General features: G+C 43.2%; 1 protein-coding gene across 1 annotated transcript; it reads right to left on the minus strand.

Moving 5' to 3' along the window:
- Positions 1–14,042: 14,042 nt before the first annotated feature.
- On the minus strand, positions 14,043–18,171 carry TMEM30B (transmembrane protein 30B). Its single transcript, XM_003267775.4, has one exon. It carries the CDS (start codon positions 17,456–17,458, stop codon positions 16,403–16,405), a length of 1,056 nt encoding a protein of 351 aa, XP_003267823.2. The 5' UTR covers positions 17,459–18,171; the 3' UTR covers positions 14,043–16,402.
- Positions 18,172–19,906: the final 1,735 nt, after the last annotated feature.

The raw sequence follows: 19,906 nt of genomic DNA on the forward strand, positions 1-19,906 counted from the left end.
TAGAAATCAGTATCAGCCAAATTTTATAAATGGGGAGTTGAAAGCACATAGAGATTTAGTGACCTGTACAGGTCACCCTGAATGAGCAACACAGGCAGAAGAAATTGGAGAGGCTACTCTGGCCCCATCTGGAATCTTTTAACTCTTTTGACCCCCTTCAGCGGGCTTCAGAGCTCGCTGATTTCAAAGATCAGTGACCTTTTTGGGATAGTGCTTGGCAGTGAAACAGAGAGGCTTGAATTCCTTAGATTTTGGCTACTGTGGTCCATGACGCAGTTTGAGTTTGTTTTTTAGAAGAGTCTGTGCTGTTAGTGAGGAGAGTAAGGAGGGATGGGGAATGGTGGGTTGGGCTGGGATTGAAGTAGGAAGATGTTTAAGATCACTAGAGCCACCCAGTGTTCCTTCCCTACCACGTGTTGAGGACTAGCATAAGCATGTCATTACATTTTTTTTAAAGGTTAGAAGTTGACATTGGAAGGAACCAAATCCAAAACAATCCTCAACATAACCTTTTTCAAATTCTCAGTGGAAAATAATAGGGTTATCCTCTGTTATGAACCCTTGCAATTTCGACAATTGCATTTCTCCTCAAGAAACCATCCCAGGCGGGTGCAGTGGCTCATGTCTGTAATGCGAGCACTTTGGGAAGCCAAGGTGGGTGGATTGCTGGAACTCAGGAGTTCAAGACCAGCTTGGGCAACATATTGAAACCCTGTCTCTACAAAAAATAAAAAAATTAGCCAGGCATAGAGGTGAGCAGCTGTAGTCCCAGTTACTTGGGAGGCTGTGGTGGGAGGATAGCTTGAGCCTGGGATGCGGAAGCTGAAGTGAGCCAAGATCCTGCCATTGCACTCCAGCCTGCGTGACAGAGCATAACCTTGTCTCAAAAAACAAAAACAAAAACCCTCACTTTACAGAGGAGACACAGAACATTAAATAACTTTTCCAGGTCACATACTTAGATATTGGCAGAAAATGGACCATCACCCAGGATCGCCACCTCCCAAGCCAGTGCTTCTCTCTGTCACCCCTCTGCCACTAAGAGCACCTTTAATAAACCCTACACCAAATTGTCTTTGAATTTAGAGTCATTTTAGTCTGGGCTTGAAAACATAAAATTGAAATATTGCTACATTAGTGTACAGTGCTAATGTTTGCTTAGGGTGAGACTGGGCTAGGAGAGAGCTCCAAATAAGATCCCCCAGCTGGGTGCAGTGGCTCATACCTGTAATCCCAGCACTCTGGAAGGATGAGGTGGGAGGATCACTCGAGGTGAGGAGTTTGAGACCAGTCTGGCCAACATAGCAAAACCCCATCTCTACTAAAAATACAAAAACTAGCCAAGCGTGGTGGCATGCACCTGTAATCCTAGCTACTTGGGAGGCTAAGGCAGGACAATCACTTGAACCTGGGAGGCAGAACTTGCAATGAGCTGAGATCACCCCCAAGAATGTGAAAAGGGATTCTTCAACAGGGAGAAAGAGTTTTAAAGACTACTGAAGCTTTTAGAAAAATTGGAGGTCCTTGGCTGGACACGGTGGCTCATGCCTGTAATCCCAGCACTTTGGGAGGCTGAAGTAGGTGGATCACTTGACGTCAGGGGTTCGAGACTAGCCTGGCCAACATGGTGAAACCCCGACTCTACTAAAAATACAAAAATTAGCCGGGTGTGGTGCCACGTGCCTGTAGTCCCAGCTGCTCGGGAGGCTGAGGCAGGAGAATCACTTGAACCTGGGAGGTAGAGGTTGCAGTGAGCTGAGATTGTGCCGCTGAACTCCAGCCTGGGTGACAGAGCGAGACTCCATCTCCAAAAATAAATAAATAAGTAAATAAGTAAATAAATAAATAAATATTATAGGTCCAGAAAGTATGCAGTGACAAATAGCCCCTGAAGCTGCATAAAGCAAGAAGGTAAGAACATTTTTAAAAGCAAGGAACTTCTGAAAGTGCATAAAAAGTAAAGTGCATTGCAGGGAAACATAGGAAAATCATTCGTGAGCCTCCGAATCAGTGGCTTGACTCAGCACTGAAACATAGATCTTGAGCAAAGACAGACGGAAACTTGTTTTACGAAGGACCAGGAGAGGAATTGTCTCATAAGAATGTGTAACTAGAAATGGCTTTATATGCCTGGTTCATCTATTTGCCTGCTACTGCACTTATTTGTGTATATTTTTTGCTAATAGAGGTCCTAAAACTGATGTAAGAATCTGTGTACACTAAAAAAAATTCTGATTCCCCAAGCTTTGCTGAAACGGAGCATAGGGAGGGAGATGAGGAGATGGGGATGGGAGATGGGGAACAAGAAACACAGTTTTTGAAGGAAAAGCAAAAACTTCATTCCTTGGGCGGGATGGTAGAGGGTGGGGTTGAAGGGAGTCTTCAACCACGCCAAGTCTAAATAGACTGGGAGGCTTTTATTTGGAACTCTCCTTTGGCAACTTTTTATCACAGCATGGTTTCCATTCTTGGCGGAGAAAAGGACCTGGAGGCTACAGAACTGGCTCAGTCTTCACTCTGACAATACGTTCACAATAATGGAAGACATCTTTTCCCTATAACTTTGAAAAACATGAAAGCAGATATTGGCTCTGAGTATGTCTGATAGTCCAACTTTATTTCCTGTCAACAGAAATAACTGTGATTTATATGTGGTCATCAACTTCGCATACTCACAGGCAATTCAGATTGAGAGAGTACAGCGAGATGTAATGCTCGGAGCCGTGATGTATGCCTATCCAGCAAAGCTTCCCGGTCCAAGGAGACCTCAGGGACTGAGAAAGACTCTTTAATATTCTCTCTTCTGACACCCTATCCCCAAGTGCATCCTTCCAGTGAGGTATATTACATGGGCTTCAGATGAACTACATGTCGGCTTTGATCTCTGAGCCCCTCAGCTACGCTTCTTGTGATCCTGAAGGTTGGTTGGACTGAATCCAATAATTATAGTGAGATGCTGAAGGCTGAGGAGCTGATTCATGTTGGCATCCGGCACACTGTTTTATTCTTTTAGTATTCGTTTACATCAGAGGAGTGAGAGCATTTTAAAAATTCCATTTTCTTCTCAGAATGCATTGATAGTGCAGGCAGTGGAAATTGGGTGAATACACCTTTTCAGTTAATGCCATCTTATGTCATCTGGTTTTGAATTCAAAAGCATTTTTTTCCACTGTCCTGTTGTTATGCTGTATAATTTACTGAATTTAAGATGTCGAGAATCATAAGATGCACCATTACGTTATGTACCACTAAGAAAAAAATGCTGCCAATTAAAATATCACCTAACAATTTTTTACATTTTTTGTACTTTATCCTTATTAAAAGGGTTCTTTTACATTTGTTTAGATAGATTTTTCTTATGCATCATGCTTCTGCTGATATGAAAAGAAAAATATACTTAAAATAAGGTTGATTTTGGCTAAGATTTTCCTAACATTCCTTCATGTTCAGAGTCCAACTCTTCAGAATCCCTTAGAGACAGAATCTTCAATGTCTATGTTATTGTACACAATGCAGTGTTTTGCCCCAAAATATGACAATACTGCACAATGACAGCTACATCCTGACCATTACCTGGCTGACAGTGAGTCTGTCTAGGGGCCAGCGATTGTAAAATGCTATGGATTGTGAGAAGCCAAGACTTTGAGATACATCCTGATTTTAGAAATGTTAAAATGTAGGGGAAAAGTGTAGCTTAGAATGGAAGAAATATTTGTTTTGGTATTGAAGAATGGTACCAGCTTCACTTACACACAATTTTAAAATAGTTTACAAAAATTTATATTTCTAGCCAGGTGTGATGGCTCACACCTGTAATCCCAGCACTCTGGGGGGCTGAGGCGGGCAGATCACCTGAGATCAGGAGTTTGAGAAGAGCCTGGCCAACATGATGAAACCCCAGCTCTACTAAAAACACAAAAAATTAGGCGGGCATGGTGGCCCATGCCTGTAGTCCCAGCTACTTGGGAGACTGAGGCAGAAGAATCGCTTGAACCCGGGAGGCGGAGGTTACAGAGAGCCGAGATCGTACCATTGTACTCCAACCTGGGTGACAGGGCAAGAAGCTGCCCCCCGCCAAAAAAAAAATTGTATTTCTTAGGTTCAATATCAACTTCAGAAAAGTAGGCAAAGTTTAAATCATTTCCACCTAAAGCTTTTTGCTTTGATTGAATAACTGTTCCAGTATAAGCAATTCAAAGCAATTCATAGAATGCTAACTGGGCATACTTAATTTTGCTTCTAGAAAGACTCTGGAGGTTTTCTGCTCCAGAAAGAAGTGACTATTGTAAGTGTATCAGTCAGTCCATTAAGCTGTGAGTCAGTTTCATACAGTTCCTGGGAAAGGCATCTGCCAATATTTATTGGTCTTTCACTTAAAAAGAAAAAATATAGTTTCAAATATAAAAAGACATATTCTTCCTATTTGGCAAAGACATTTGGTGAAAAGCAAAAAAGTGGCAGTCTTTTCCATTTTTTGTGCCTATGCTTATGACAAAGCAAATGACGTGTACTTTTCCAACGTTAGGGCCGAGAATTTTTTCTTTATGACATAGTTGTAAAACTAACACATTTGTGAAAAAGTTTTTTAGAGAAAAAAAGGAAATTTGTAGTAACCACTAGAATTATATTGCAGAAAATATTGTTATTTGAATAAAAATTAATGATAAATTTTTTGATCACTTAATCGTAATGTATAGAAAGTCACAAAATTATCATAAAATGTATAAACATCCAAACTTTATTTACTCTCAGGAACTTTAATTAATTATTTGTTTTTATTTAAGTTTTAAGTTCAGGGGTACACGCAGTTTTGTTACATAGGTAAACTCACGTTATGGGGGTTTGTTGTACAGATTATTTCATCACCCAGGTATTAAGCCTAGTATCCATTGGTTATTTTTCCTGATCCTCTCCCTCCTCCCAACCTCCACCCTCTGATGGGCCCTAGTGTGGGTTGTTCCTCTCCATGCGTCCATGTGTTCTCCTCCTTTAGCTTTCACTTATAAGTGAGAACATGCAGTATTTGGTTTTCTGAGCAGCTTTAATTTTTATAGCTACTATTTCACATGCACATACACAATCACTTCAGGGCAGATTTTTTTTTGCTGTCATTTGCGTTAGACCAAAGGTAATTAAATGCTGGTGATTCTGTCCATGTCCAGCGGAGGGCAGCAGTGCACATCTTTAGAAACGGGATTCTCATTACAGATTGGACCTACATCAACCTGAGAAATCGTACACTGCGTTCCGTGTCGCTGCGGTCAGGCTCCGGCCACAGGCCCCGTCAGGGGCAGCGAGGCCATGGCGAGGTGATTCAGAGGGCCAGGTGGCAGAGCTGAAGGCTTTTCTCAGTTCTGTAGAACGAGCTTCCCCAGCCCCCGGGTGTACAGTGCAGGAAAAATGCAAGACTCTATGACATGCAAAGGGGCTGGCACTGAGCCCACTGCTTGACTGCTGAGTTTACCTTTGGTAGTAAATTTGACGAAATGTGGCTAAAATGCTACTTATTCCCTTCCCAAGATTTCTGTCTTAGGGTTAATTTCTACTTAGATTGCATGGCCTCCCGCTTTCTGCTCTGATGAAAGACAATGAGGTTGGGCATGGTGGCTCACATCTGTAATCCCAGCACTTTGGAAGGCCAAGGCAGGAGGATCACTTGAGGCCAGGGGTTCGAGACCAGCTTGGCCAACATAATGAGACCCCTGTCTCCACAAACATTTTTTAAAAAGAAAAAAGACAATGAGGAGATGTCATGGCTTTGGTGCTATGAGTCTGTAATACAAAAGCCATCTCTCCACGCTAGCAGTGGCCAGGGTTTTGCCTCCTTCATACAGTGCCTATACTCACCAAAATTCCAAGGGGACTTACCTGCAGGGGTGCCTGTGTTCTTTTGAACTTTCCATTAAAATGGAGTGCACTGGGCAGTAGTCCACCTAATGTCATTTTTGTTTTTCAACTTAAAGAAAACACATATAAAAATTATTCAAATTTCTTAATGAGGTTGCAAATGCTTAGGAATGAATTATTCTAACCTTGTGCATTACTTGAGTCTGTAGAAGCACTGGATGCAACACAGAAAAAAGTAGACTCTAAAGGTATCATGATGCGATGGTTCACACCTGTAATCCCAGCACTTAGGGAGACTGAGGAGGGAGGACTGCACAAACCCAGGAGTTGGAGGATGGTGAGGCCCACATAGAAAGACCCTGTCTCTACAAAAAAATCTAAAAATTAGCTGGGTGTGATGGCACGTGCCTGTAGTTCATGCTACTCAGGAGGCTGAAGTGGGAGGATCACTTGGGCTCAGGAGGTCAAGGCTGCAGTGAGCTGTGATTGCATCACCGCACTGCAGCCTGGGTGGCAGAGCAAGACCCTGTCTCAAAAAACAAAAACACAAACAAGTAAAGGGGTCATGAAAGTTTAAGTCTTAGACTCCCTGCCAACCTTTTCATCAGCACAGAGTAAATTCCCCAGACTGTTATTATTTTATCAGTGCTGAAGAGTGTATACAATGTATGCACAACTTAAGGAATAATAGCAAGATGGACACTAGTGTACCCACCTCCCACAGTATTACTAGTACTTTGATACACCTGTTTGCCCTCCCTGCCGCCATTCACCCCTTCTCTCCCAGGGGTAACCACTCTCCTAAATTGTTATCTTTTCTGTGTTCTTCATTATAGTATGAATTTCTCTCTATTCTGTTCCATTGGTCTACTTGCCTACCCTACATTAAAATCACCCTGTCCAAGTCACTGAAGCTTTCCAATTAAGTCTTCACTTCTGGTAGGTCAAGTGAAATCCCCCTCCACCTTCTCACACCTTCAACTCCAGTTCTTTTTCAGGGCTGTCTTGACTATTCTTGTTCCTTCACAGATTTAGTCTTAACATTCATGATTAATCATTATTTGCATACAAACTAAAAGAAAATTAGAGGATGAGAAGTTGACTCCTTTAGCGAGCCTCTCAGTCGGCCAACCTGGTTTGAGTTCTGGCTGTCTATAGTGCCTGTGCTGCCTTAGACTAATTATTTAACCTCTCTGAACCTGGCTTCCTCATCTGTGAAATGCAGTTAATATTAGCACTTACTTCATAGGATTGTTGTGAGGAATACAATGTGATAGGCAAAGCACTCAGAACATTGCCTGGAAAGTGCTCAACAAATGGCAGCTATTTGTTTTGTCACTGCTGACTTTGAATAGCCAGGGAGCTTCTGAAGTCACACTGCCCTCAGCTGGAAACCTGGCTGTCCCACTGGACCACTTTCTTTCTCTCTCCAAACCTCTGTTTCTGAATTTGCATAATGGGGATAATATTAGGGTTGTTTAAAGATGACATGAGAAAACCAAGGGAAATCACTTAGTGTGATGTCTGGTAAGTTGTATGTGCTCAACAGGATTTTAAGTAGATTTCTTTTCCTTTTCTTTTCTTTTTTTTTTTTTTTTTGAGACAGAGTCTCGGTTTGTTAACCAGGCTAGCATGCAGTGGCGCGATCTAGGCTCACTGCCACCTCCACCTCTCAGGTTCAAGCAATTCTCCTGCTTCAGCCTCCTGAGTAGCTGGGACTACAGGCACACACCACCACGGCCAGCTAGTTTTTGTATTTTTAGTAGAGATGGGGTTTCACCATGTCGGCCAGGCTGGTCTTGATTTCCTGACCTCAGGTGATCCACCCGCCTCGGCCTCCCAATGTGCTGGGATTACAGGTGTGAGCCACCACGCCTGGCCCATAGATTTAATTTTTAAAGTGAATTGCATCTTAAGGCTAAAAATGGTCTGTACCCTTGCTTCCGAGTATCTACAAAAACACTTGCCTGGGAGTCATTGGAAAAGAATGCTGGTAGTAACAAAAAGTTTATAAAATCACCTCTTGTGATCTTGCAACTTTTCTTTGCTTTCAACTATCGGAGGTGCAGGGAGGAGAAAGCGTTCATTACTCAGGGCCGGACTCTCTTTCCTGGGTCCCTCCTCTGGTTCCACAGCCTGCTTTACTGGCTGAGGGCGGACAATGCAAAGCCATGTCTTAACTTGATTTCCAGAATCAGAGGAAAGTTTAACATAACAAAATTTTATAGCTCCTGCCCAGTAACATATATTACTTAAAAAAAAATACCTTTCCCTTATCATGCATTATTCTTTTACATGTACATTTTCCTGACGTATTGAAGTAATTCCACGGTTTGCTATGAGTTGGAGGTTTTATGGCCCTTCTGTGGCAGATCAGACTAAACATAATTCATTCATAGCTACTTAGTGCTCAGGGAAATAAACCCCTGAACTTAAATAACTATGGTGTGACCTCTGTAAAATATTATTTATGGCTTTAAAACTACTATTATGTAGATATCAAGATGTGCCAAATGTTATAAACCAAACACCAGCCAGCAAATGGGACAACTACTTTTCCATTTATTTTTTTTCCTTCCTTTCTGGATATTTCTCTGCAAATACTACTTCTGTTTAAATGGATTCTGGGGTAATTACCCGGCAGAGGAAAGCAATGTTTATTTACATTTTATTATAGAATATTACAGTAAGTAAAAAATTCTCTTTCATAAAGAAGCACCACAAAAATGTGAACATTCATTAACATACTGGAGTTTAATAGGAAATATATTGATTACTTTTGAGCATAAAGTAACTATCCTATCAATGAACTAATGTAACCCATCTGCTATTCATTTCTGCAAATTAGTTTATGGAGGAAAACCTGATTGTACGTTTAAGTTATCCAAATGGGACACGCTGAGCATTTCCATGCTGTTAAGAATATATGTGCATTCTCAGCTGTCTTTAAGATTTTCAATGTTTAGAGTGCCATCTCTGCATCTTACATTATTAGATGCATCTCTGCATCCAATAATTTCCTGAATTATTTCCTATGCATTCAACTATATTGTAGGAAATAAAATGTTCAGTGGTAAGAAAGTAATGGAGTCATTGGTTTCCTAGTTGTCATTCAACAAATGTTTGAGGACCCATCATGTGCTGGTTATGGTACTTGGCACTGGCAATAAAGATGAATGAGAAAAAAATTCTCAGCTCTTGTAGGACTAGCAGCCTGAATATGGAGATAGATAAATGAATAATCAGCTTCTAGGCACATGGCAAATGCTCCGAGAAAGAAATGGAATAAGTACTAAGAGAGGACTAGGGTAAGGACAGGGCATGGGAGAGGCAAAGAAGACTTGCAAAGAACTTCACAGAGGATGAAAACGCAGAGTCAAGTCTTAAGGAAGAATGAATGAGTAGATTCTGGTGGTCAGGTGGAGGGGCAAGACCAGCATGAGCAAAGACACAGAGGTTAGGGCCTCTTTAAATCATTCAATATGGCTGGAATTTGGTGGGGTGTTGGAGGAAAAGTGGATGAAGATTTAGAACGAGGCCAACCATGAAGGTGTGTATGTCCTGCTGAGGAGTTTACTTTCTCCTGTAGGCTGTGGGTAGACAGGAGTGATTTTGCATTGAGGGGTAACATGATGAGACTTGTGTTTTATGTAGCTCATTGTGGCTGTGTTGTGGAGAATAAACTGGAGCCCAATTAGGAGGCTTCTCCAACTGTCAGATGAGAAATAGCAAAGCCCTGGGCCAGGGCAGTGGTAAAGACAGAATTGACTGAAAGTGCATTTGGGATATAGAAGCAACAGGATTTGATAACTAGGTTGATTCTAAGAGGAAACAGAAAGGGAGAAATCAGGGAGGCAATTCAGGGGTACTTGAGGGGATAGAGGAGTCATTTTCAGCATCTGATGCTATTCTTGGAAGGATGGGTTTGGAGAAGTGGCCAATAAAGTTAGTATGGCCCACACAGAAGTTATGGTACCTATAGGGAGGGTATTTAGATGTGTTCAAGAGGTTTTTGGAAATGTGAGTTTGGAGAGAAGTTAGGGTTGGAGACACGGATTATGCCACTTATATGTATGATGTTCAATAATGTTTTTAAAGATACATGAAAGTGAATATATGAGTGTGGGGAAAAGAAAGAGAGATCAGATTGTTACTATGTCTATGTAGAAAGAAGTAGACATAGGAGACTCCATTTTGTTTGTACTAAGAAAAATTCTTCTGCCTTGAGATGCTGTTAATCTATAACCTTACCCCCAACCCCGTGCTCTCTGAAACATGTGCTGTGTCAGATTCAGGGTTAAATGGATTAAGCACTGTGCAAGATGTGCTTTGTTAAACAGATGCTTGAAGGCAGCATGCTCATTAAAAGTCATCACCACTCCCTAATCTCAAGTACCCAGGGACACAAACACTGCGAAGGCCACAGGGACCTCTGCCTAGGAAAGCCAGGTATTGTCCAAGGTTTCTCTCCATGTGATAGTCTGAAATATGGCCTCGTGGGAAAGGAAAGACCTGACCGTCCCCCAGCCCAACACCCGTAATGGGTCTGTGCTGAGGAGGATTAGTATAAGAGGAAGGAATGTCTCTTTGCAGTTGAGACGAGAGGAAGGCATCTGCCTCCTGCCCATCCCTGGGCAATAGAATGTCTCGGTATAAAACTCGATTGTATGTTCCATCTACTGAGATAGGGGAAAACCGCCTTAGGGCTGGAGGTGGGACATGTGGGCAGCAATACTCCTCTGTAAGGCATTGAGATGTTTATGTGTATGCATATCTAAAGCACAGCACTTGATTCTCTACCTTGTCTATGATGCAGAGACCTTTGTTCGCGTGTTTATCTGTTGACCTTCTCTCCACTATTATCCTATGACCCTGACACATCCCCCTCTCCGAGAAACATCCAAGAATGATCAATAAATACTAAGGGAACTCAGAGGCTGACGGGATCCTCCATATGCTGAACGCTGGTCCCCTGGGCCCCCTTATTTCTTTCCCTATACTTTGTCTCTGTGTCTTTTTCTTTTCCAAGTCTCTTGTTCCACCTAACGAGAAACACCCACAGGTGTGGAGGGGCAACCCACTCCTTCATATGAGCTAATTGGCTCATCTAAGTAAAACTTAAGACCACAATTCAGTTGTTTGCAAACTACATTGAAATAACAGATAAGTCTTCATCCTTCAAGACCTGTAGGAAAAAATGAAAAGAATAGAAGCTGTTTTACATGCTGTCACTTAGCATGAATAGGAAATGTTTCCTTTCCCATTTTGGATTCTTTAACAAAAATTGGAAATGTCTTTTACTTTTTAAAATCATAACAAGAATTAATCAAGTCTTCCTTTGAAGATACTCATGGTCCATTCCAATGATTGTCATTGCCTCATCCAGAAGTTATGCTTTCTTTTCTTTCAGAACATCACTTACTTTTATAGAGTTCTGTACAAAACTGAGCAAAATGTAAAGGAATATATTTCTACCTCATTGGTCTTGATGACTTTCTAACACTTCATGCATTTTGATGGATAAGATTAATGCAACCACATAGAGTTAAGCACCTTGGACTTTCAGAACAAAGGCCTTTTAGAAGAACAAAGTATCATTATTAATGACACATCATTTACAGTTTTCATCGGTAATGTAAGGTTTCAGCCACTATAATGGGAACTTAGTTAAGAGCTCAATGTAGAGGGCAAGACTATTAGCTAAGGTTCTTGACGGTAATACCTTTTGCTCCTAAGGAAAAAGATAAATCACACTCAAATTGATCAAAAAGACAAGCCAAGGGGTTCAGAAAGAGGTGAGCCACCATTTGCTTACTAAATTTCTCAAAGGCCTTGTCATCAATGAGTCCTGGTGGTGAGCCCTGCCCTCATCATGGGTTTCCTTTGCTGCCAATCCCTTGTCTTCTAGGTATCCTGCTCCTCCAGAAAAATGCCACATGCTTCAGACCTCATCTTTCCCTTTATTCTCCTCTCCTGTCTCCCTACAACCCCCAAAGTTTCTTGGGTTTCATTGCCACAGGATTTTTCTCTGTCCTACGTGAACTTGGACAGCAAAGTACATTAAATAAAGGAATGCTGGTTTGCTCCAGTAACCTAATTGACATGAGTACCGCTAATGACGGCAATCTTAATGCAAGGTGGCAAAGCAGTGGGGACGCATTTTTTCCTGAATACGCGTTGTCAGTGTATTCAGTGTTTGTTGTATTACTAACAATCAAGTAAATAATGGAGGATGCCTGTGTACATAGCATCAACACTATTAGAAAAATTGGCAAATTCCTGACGAACTGCTGCTCTTATGTAAGAATCTCTTTGGGACCTTAAAGTACTTCAGGTTCATGAAGACATTCTTAACGACTCTTTTGAAACTACTCTGTTTTGGTTGGAAGAGACTTAAGGGACATTTTCTTGGGGAAAAAAATTAAAGTTAATTTAAAAAAAAAATGCCATCTAAAATCAACCAGCTCTGTTTTAGGTAGAGAGAAAAAATCTGGAACACAAAGAAATGTCCAATAAAAATAACAGAAGAGGGAATTTACTTTTTCTTTTTCTTTTAAGACAGAGTCTCTGGCCGGGCGCAGTGGCTCACGCTTGTAATCCCAGCACTTTGGGAGGCCGAGGCGGGCGGATCACGAGGTCAGGAGATCGAGACCACGGTGAAACCTCGTCTCTACTAAAAATACAAAAAATTAGCCGGGCATGGTGGCGGGCGCCTGTAGTCCCAGCTACTCGGAGAGGCTGAGGCAGGAGAATGGCGTGAACCTGGGAGGCGGAGCTCGCAGTAAGCCGAGATCGCGCTACTGCACTCCAGCCTGGGCGACAGAGCGAGACTCCGTCTCAAAAAAAAAAAAAAAAAAAAAAAAAAAAGTCTCACTCTGTCACCCAGGCTGAAGTGCAGTGGCATGATCTCGGCTTACTGTAACCTCCGCCTCCCAGGTTCAAGAGATTTTCCTGCCTCACTCTCCTGAGTAGCTGTCACTATAGGTGCCCACCACCACACCTGGCTGATTTTTGTATTTTTAGTAGAGGCGGGGTTTCACCATGTTGGCCAGGCTGGTCTCGAACTCCTGACCTCAAATGATCCATCCACCTCGGCCTCCCAAAGTGCTGGGATTACAGGCATGAGCCACCGCGCCTGGCCGGGAATTTACTTTTTGATTATGTGTATGCCCTTGGACTTCTTATATCCAAGGGCATATAGGGAACTAGTTGATGACCTTGCAGCTCTACCAGCAACTTTGAGAGTTACTCAAGATTGTTGAGATCTCCTATGACAGGAAGACGGCAACAGACTTAAAGTAAGGTAGAAAGGGTTTTGATTATATATTATGAAGTGATATTTGCTCTAAAGGAAATTCCAGACTATTAGTCCGTCTCTGAATTTTGATAATTACATAGGCTGGGTTTGGTGGCTCACACCTGTAATCCCAGCACTTTGGGAGGCCAAGGCGGGCAGATCATTTGAGGTCAGAAGTTCAAGACCAGCCTGACCAACTGGTGAAACCCCATCTCTACTAAAAGTACAAAAAAATTATCTGGGCGTGGTGGTGTGCACCTGTAATCTCAGCCACTTGGGAGGCCGAGACATGAGTATCTCTTGAACCCAAGAAGCGGGGGTTGCAGTGAGCCAAGGTCACATCACGGCACTCCGGCCTGGGCAACACAGTGAGACTCTGTCTCAAAAAAATAATAATAACAATAATTTTATAGTGAGCAAATTGGTTAGTTGATTTGATTGTGGAGATACCTGGAAAATCTTTCTTGTCATATTATTGTTTTAATTTTTTTTTAACCATCTGAGGAAATACAGTGACATATTATTGTTTTAGGAGCTCTCACCAACTACTTTACTTTCTCTTTTATGCTTTTATTTTACAAAGTTAGGTCAAAGCTCATTTCCAGTCCAATTGTTGAGGTTCACTCTTTTCTATCTCACTTCCCGAAGATACCTCTAGCTAGGGAACATTTACTGGGCAACAAGGGAATTCAGGCCAACAAGAACCTGGAAGCCTGAGACACCAGACAAAATGCTACATACAGCACAGGGATCATTGCAGGAAAATGTTTCCCATTTCAGTTTTAAAGTTTCTGCTGCTTTGAAATCCAAAATATCCAATAAATAATTGCAATTTATAATTGAAGTAAAATGCAGAAGACTACTATGATCACATTCTTTAATAACTTTTAATACTACAAAAAATTTTTAATTGACATTTATTAAATTCAAACAGTATTTGAGGACTATCTAGTTTATATACATGTTGAGGTTGATAAAGTTCAAATTCTGTTTTAGGAAGTTAACAACGAATTGAGTTCATTTTAACTGAATGTTATTATAAAAGATGGTTTTCTTGCTGCAATGTAAATCTGCTATTAAGAAATTAGCAAAGTGGCTAGGGCTGTTTGTGCCTTTAAGATCATAGTTCAAAAGAATTAAGCAAACTCGGTAACAAAGGTAAGACAAACATAACCTTTATTCTCTCTCAAAAACCCGGAGAACAGGGCCTGGAACCATATTCGTTAATTTAATCAGAATCAGAATACTTTAACTTTCATAGTCTCATTTAAAATTTTATAGTGATATACTGATCATTCTAAAAATAACAAAATACATGTTGCTCTCAACTACATAGTAAAAAAATGTAGCAAATTCTCTTACCCAAAATAGAGGAGGGGTGGGCTAGTGAGCTGCTCAAACATTTGTAACAAATAAAAATTTCTCTATGTACATATAATGATCATGTTTTCATAGCCTAAAATCACCATACAAAATCTAATAATAAAATTTGTGTCGTGTTCAGGAGTTGGGAAGCCAACACATTGAATTAACAAAGTATTTTTGGTATATGTAAATAATGGGATAGAATCTCTTGAATCAGGATTGTCCCAGAAGTTCTAAGGCAGATATCAATGACATGCACATTGTCCATTGTTCAGTAATTTTCAAAGACTAGAATAAACTATGTAAACTATTCGATACAATTGAATATTACTTAACTGCTAAAAAATACTTCAAGATCTTTCACTGCCTTAAGTGAGTATAATCAAATTAGTAATTGGAAAATAGCTGTAATAGCAGGCACCAAAGAATTCTGACAAATACCAAATAACTGTTTGCTTTTACCAAATAAACTGGGAAGATGATATCACAAAGGGTTTTAAGTTATTTTGCCATACAAGGTTTTTAAAAATAAAACTACTGCTTCTTAAAATAACTTTAAACATACTGATTGATGTTACTCAATCAATAAAATCAATTGAATGATTTTAGTTGAGTGTTAACGTCATCTCAAAGGTTCAAATAATCTTAATCTAGTTTACATATAAGACTATATATGCCTTAGCATTGATTCAAATATGATTACTAGAAATCAACAGATTTCATTTGAAAAGATAAAAAAATTTTTTTTCCAGGTCCAAGGGAAAAGGTATGAATGAAGCCCTTTCTAATCTCACACACACACACACACACACACACACAATGACAAAGAAGACTGAGCTAGGAGGCATAGATGTGACTTTAGGGAACTTACTTTCCCTCGAAGATATCTTCCAGCTATCTGATTCTACGTTAAAGCATTTCCTCTGAACTGTACAAACTTGCCTCACATTTTCGAGTTTCTACACAGTACCTGGCAAAGTTTGCCTGTTGGCTTTTATACCAAAATACTAACATATCAAAAGAATAACATAAACCCTGTCCTATAACTCTGTATGCCAACTAGTTTTCCCGATAGTGATTTTTAAAAAATTCATTCCACAAGTCATCAAGAGCTTCCTACGTTCAAGGCAGAGTGCCAGACCAAACCTGGAACATCATGGTTGTCACTGCCCCTGGGAACAAATTACTATCCGAAAAAGTGAACTCAGTTGACTGCTTCAGGCCCAACCTGGTTCAGGGTCGTGATTCCCAAACTGGAGGGAATATGGGACTCTCCAGAGGAGTTTGTTAAAACACAGCTTCGAGGATCTCATCCCAGTCTTAATGTGTCTGCATCTCCGTTTGGTGTCTCCTAATCTACCTGCATATTTAACAAGCATGTTCTCCCTCACGCCTCCACGTCTCTGCAGGTAATTTGTGGGCCTCACTCTCCATTCCAGCCCACTGCCCCCACCAAAGAAAAGAAAACCACTGTACCGTAGTGGCAAAAGCTCTGGACTCAAGAGTCAGGAGTCACTTGCAGCTGCCTGATCTTTGTTACTTCACATTGCTAGGTCTCTCAATCTCTTCCTCTAATAGGGGTTGAACAGGAGTCTCCACAGGGATCCCTTCCACTCTCAGACTTGAAGAACCTCACATGGCAACTCGGTGTCGTGAAGGAGGTGAGAAGAGTTTGCAAGGATGTTTCACTCTGCAGTCAACATCCCTCCCCCGGGGCAAGACAGTAGCAGCCCCCCAAGAGCAAGGCGGGTAATTCCCTTCTCTGGTCCCCTCATTCACAAAGGGAGGAAAAGCGAGGCGAGGTTGGAACTGGGCGAGGGGCGAGGAGGAGATGCCAAAAGCACCTCGCAAGAGTTTTGGCAAGAAGCAGGAGGGGTCCCTGGAAAGCCGGAATCACTCCTCGTCGTCGTCGTCCTGGTCCTGGTAGCGAATGTAGACGACCAGCATGACAAAGCCGGTGAGGATGCAGAGGGAGCCGACGACCAGGTAGGCGATGCCCAGGAAGGGGTTCTTGCCACCCATCCACGAGATGCTGCTGAAGATGAGGAGCTTGTGGCCGCCGAACGCGCGCACCGGGTAGTTGTAGGTGATGTTGACGCGGTAGGCGCCCCGCGGCAGCCCGGCCGAGTAGTTGCCCTGGCGGATGCGCGCGTACAGCTTGCGGAACGTGGGCAGCGCCGCCGTGCGCATCCACACCACGAAGTCCTGATTGATGAAGCCGGTGTTGTTGGGGTCGGGGCTGAGCTCGTAGACCGGCCGGCGCCAGTTGGGCGGGGGCGCCGTGCCCTGGAAGGCCAACGCCAGGCTGCCGTTGACCAGCGGCGGGTTGCGGAACTTGACGTGGTAGTCGGTCCACCAGGCGATGCCGGAGCGGTCGAGCGGCACCTCGACGTAGGGCCCGCCGGGCTGGCGCTGGTGCCAAAGCGAGAAGGAGTCGTTGAAGAGGCTGTTGGCGATGGCGCCGCAGGGCGCGATGGGCAGGCCGGCCGCGCTGCGCTGGTAGGGGGCGCACTCGTTGACCGGGTGGCGCAGCGCGCTGGGCAGTCCGCTCAGCTGCGCGTCGTCGCGGGACACGCCGTAGCGCCGGTTGTTCTGGTAGAAGTTTGTCAGCTCGTAGTAGAGGTACACGGGGCCCTGGAAGAGCTCGGGCAGCGAGAAGTACCAGGCGCACGAGCAGGGGGGCGGCGGCGCCCGGCCCTGGCCGGCCGCGGCGCACACCGAGCAGTTGCCGGTACCCGGGTCGCCTGTGTAGTCGTACTCCAGCTCCTTGATGCCGTTGGAGGAGTAGTAGAGGCCCAGGCCCAGGCCGATGAAGGCCAGGCCCGCGCAGAAGAAGAGCGGCAGCGCAATGCTGGCCGACAGCAGCGGCTGCCAGGCGGGGAGGCGCTGCTGCGTGAAGGCGGTGTTGTCGGGCTGGTGGGCGCCCCGGGCCGTGGCGCTCCAGGTCATGGCGGCCGCGCGGGGACCGACGCGCGGGCTGACCGAGGGGGGGACCGACGCGCGGGCTGACCGAGGGGGGCCCCGCCGCGGGACGCCTCCCCCTCCGCGCCGCGCGAGCCCGGGGACTGCTCTCGGGTCGGGCTTCCCGCCGGCTCAGGTGGGTTTTTGCCCAGGCCCCGCCTCTGCCTCCCTCACAGGTGAATTTAGTTCCAGGCCCTACGAGCAGTGCCCACACCCCCCAGTTCCGCCTCCGCCCAGGTGCGCTCCACCCCCGCGGCTCACCGGGAGCCGCACCTCGCCCGCCCCTTCCGAGGTGAGCAGGTGGGTGTTTTTTACCTCACCTGGTAGACTCAGTCTCGCGTTTCCTCTCAGTCCGGGTCATCGGACTCCACCTCCTCTCTGAGGTGAGTGGCGGCCCCGGGCTGCCTCTGAGTGGCTCCTACCTGGCTCAGGTACCACCTTCTCTTCCGCCTTCCAAGTGACTAGAGTTCCTGGGCCAGTCTCCCGAAATCAAAAGGCGCTCCGGCCTCCAGCAGAAATTTCTGCTGAGGGCTTCGACCGTGGTCCTGGAGGCTTCAAGATTTCAGATTCTTAATCCTCTGTTATTTGCGGGGAAAAGGTGACTCTAGACCATTTTGTCTTTTAGGTTAGCTTCAGAAACCACTTTCGCCCAGCTTTCAGTCTCAAGTTGGGAGTGTCCAGGAAATTACGTTATGATAAATCTGTTTCGAATTCAACGCCTGCGTTCAAATTCTAGGTTTTTTGTTTTTTTTTTTAAGGGAAAATGATTTTCTGGCCAGATCACCCAGTCTGGCTGTATAACTAGGAAATGTGGAAAGTTCTCTAAAAATAAAATGATCCTTAAAAAGAATCAAAGGCTGGAGAGGTTCAGAGCCTTTAAATAACTCTCTAGCTGGTGGAGAAACCAAGAAAGGAAAAAATGTGCTGGACTACATGTGATTTCATTTTCTTTTCAAATTATTTGCCTGACTAGAGAAAGGCTCAATCTAAGGTCCCAGGAGACCTAGCTGCTATCCGCAAAGGCATCTGGAGTGTCTGGCCTAAGGAGGTGAACTACGAGGATTTATAGGATTTATTATAAAAGGATCTCAAATTAGCTCCCTACGTTGCCTGGGATTCTGGCTTTTTTTTTTTTTTTTTTTTTAATCTAGGTTGGTATAACATATACAAGGGGGTATTGGGACATTCTGATTTCTTACCAAATCTTCCCTAGGTATTGTGTTCTTGCTTCTCCTCCAGCTTGTAAAATGCAAGTAATACAAATGTTTTCTCTATTACACTACACCTAGCATAATATATTATATTCAGGAGTCATTCAAAACCCATTGAACTTGGAAAGTTAAAATCCTTATTAAATTTAACAGAGGAATTTTGTTAGCGTCTTCCAGGTGTTCAGTCCTATGCTAATTAGACAAAAAAGGACCTTTGACCCCAAGGCATTTGCAGTTTGATAGGGGACATATTAGGAGTAACAAACAATCAAAATAGCCAATAATAGCTAATAATCATAGGGTGTAATCAAGTATCAAATTGTGCTCTACAAGTCATACTAAAATTAAAAAGTAATATTGTTTTAATAATAGAACATTGATTCCAGTTTGTTAAATGAATGCAAGTTGGAAAACAGGTATTAGAGAAGACTGAGGGAAATTCAAGTGACTTGAACTTCAATTCCCTCACTTCTTATCATACCCCAAGAGAGGAAGTTCCAAAATTCTCAACAAGTTCCCATAGTGTGATCCAGTCTCCAGTCACCCTTTTTTTCAATAAAAGAATAAATAGTTCTTTGTATCATTATGGTTGAGTTCCACCCACCTCCGTTTCATTGAATCACTAGTCCACAAAATTAGTCTCTAGGAAGGAATTCAGTTTTCACAACTTTAGTAGATTTTTTTTTTTTTTTTGAGAGAGAGAGGTGTCTCCCTCAGTTGTCCAGGCTTGTCTCAAACTCTTGAGCCCAAGAGATCCTTCTGCCTCAGCCTCCCAAATTGTTGGGATTGTAGGTGTGAGCCATCACACCAAGCCTATCTGGTGAATCTGAAGTCTTTATCTAGTAGATCACCACCACACCCCTAAAAGGGCAAGCCCCATTCTTGAGCTGAGAGCCTTTCCTCCTTTTCTCCTATTCCTGGATGGCCTAAAGGTACTAGTTTATTCATTCCACTAATTAAAGTGACAGATTTTCAAAGTCAAAAGGGAATATTTCAAGACAAGGAATGGTCAACAGAGTTAAACACAGGCTGAGGGTTCAAGTGAGATAAATGAAAAGGAATTATGGGGTTTGACTTTTGTGGGAACACTTTGGGTGGTTTGTGTGGCAGGAATCAGGTTACCATCAGGTGCAGGGAAGGGGAAGTAGGTAGCAAGATAGGAAGACACTCTTTTTTTTTTTTTTTTTGGTAGATGAGGTCTTGCTGGGCGTGGTGGCTCATGCCT

The sequence above is a fragment of the Nomascus leucogenys genome, chromosome 1a (genome assembly GCF_006542625.1).
Source record: "Nomascus leucogenys isolate Asia chromosome 1a, Asia_NLE_v1, whole genome shotgun sequence".
NCBI classification, from domain to species: Eukaryota; Metazoa; Chordata; class Mammalia; order Primates; family Hylobatidae; genus Nomascus; species Nomascus leucogenys.

Coding starts and splice junctions, on each gene's coding strand:
- TMEM30B (XM_003267775.4), bottom strand. CDS start 17,458: ATGACCTGGAGCGCCACGGCCCGGGGCGCCCACCAGCCCGACAACACC.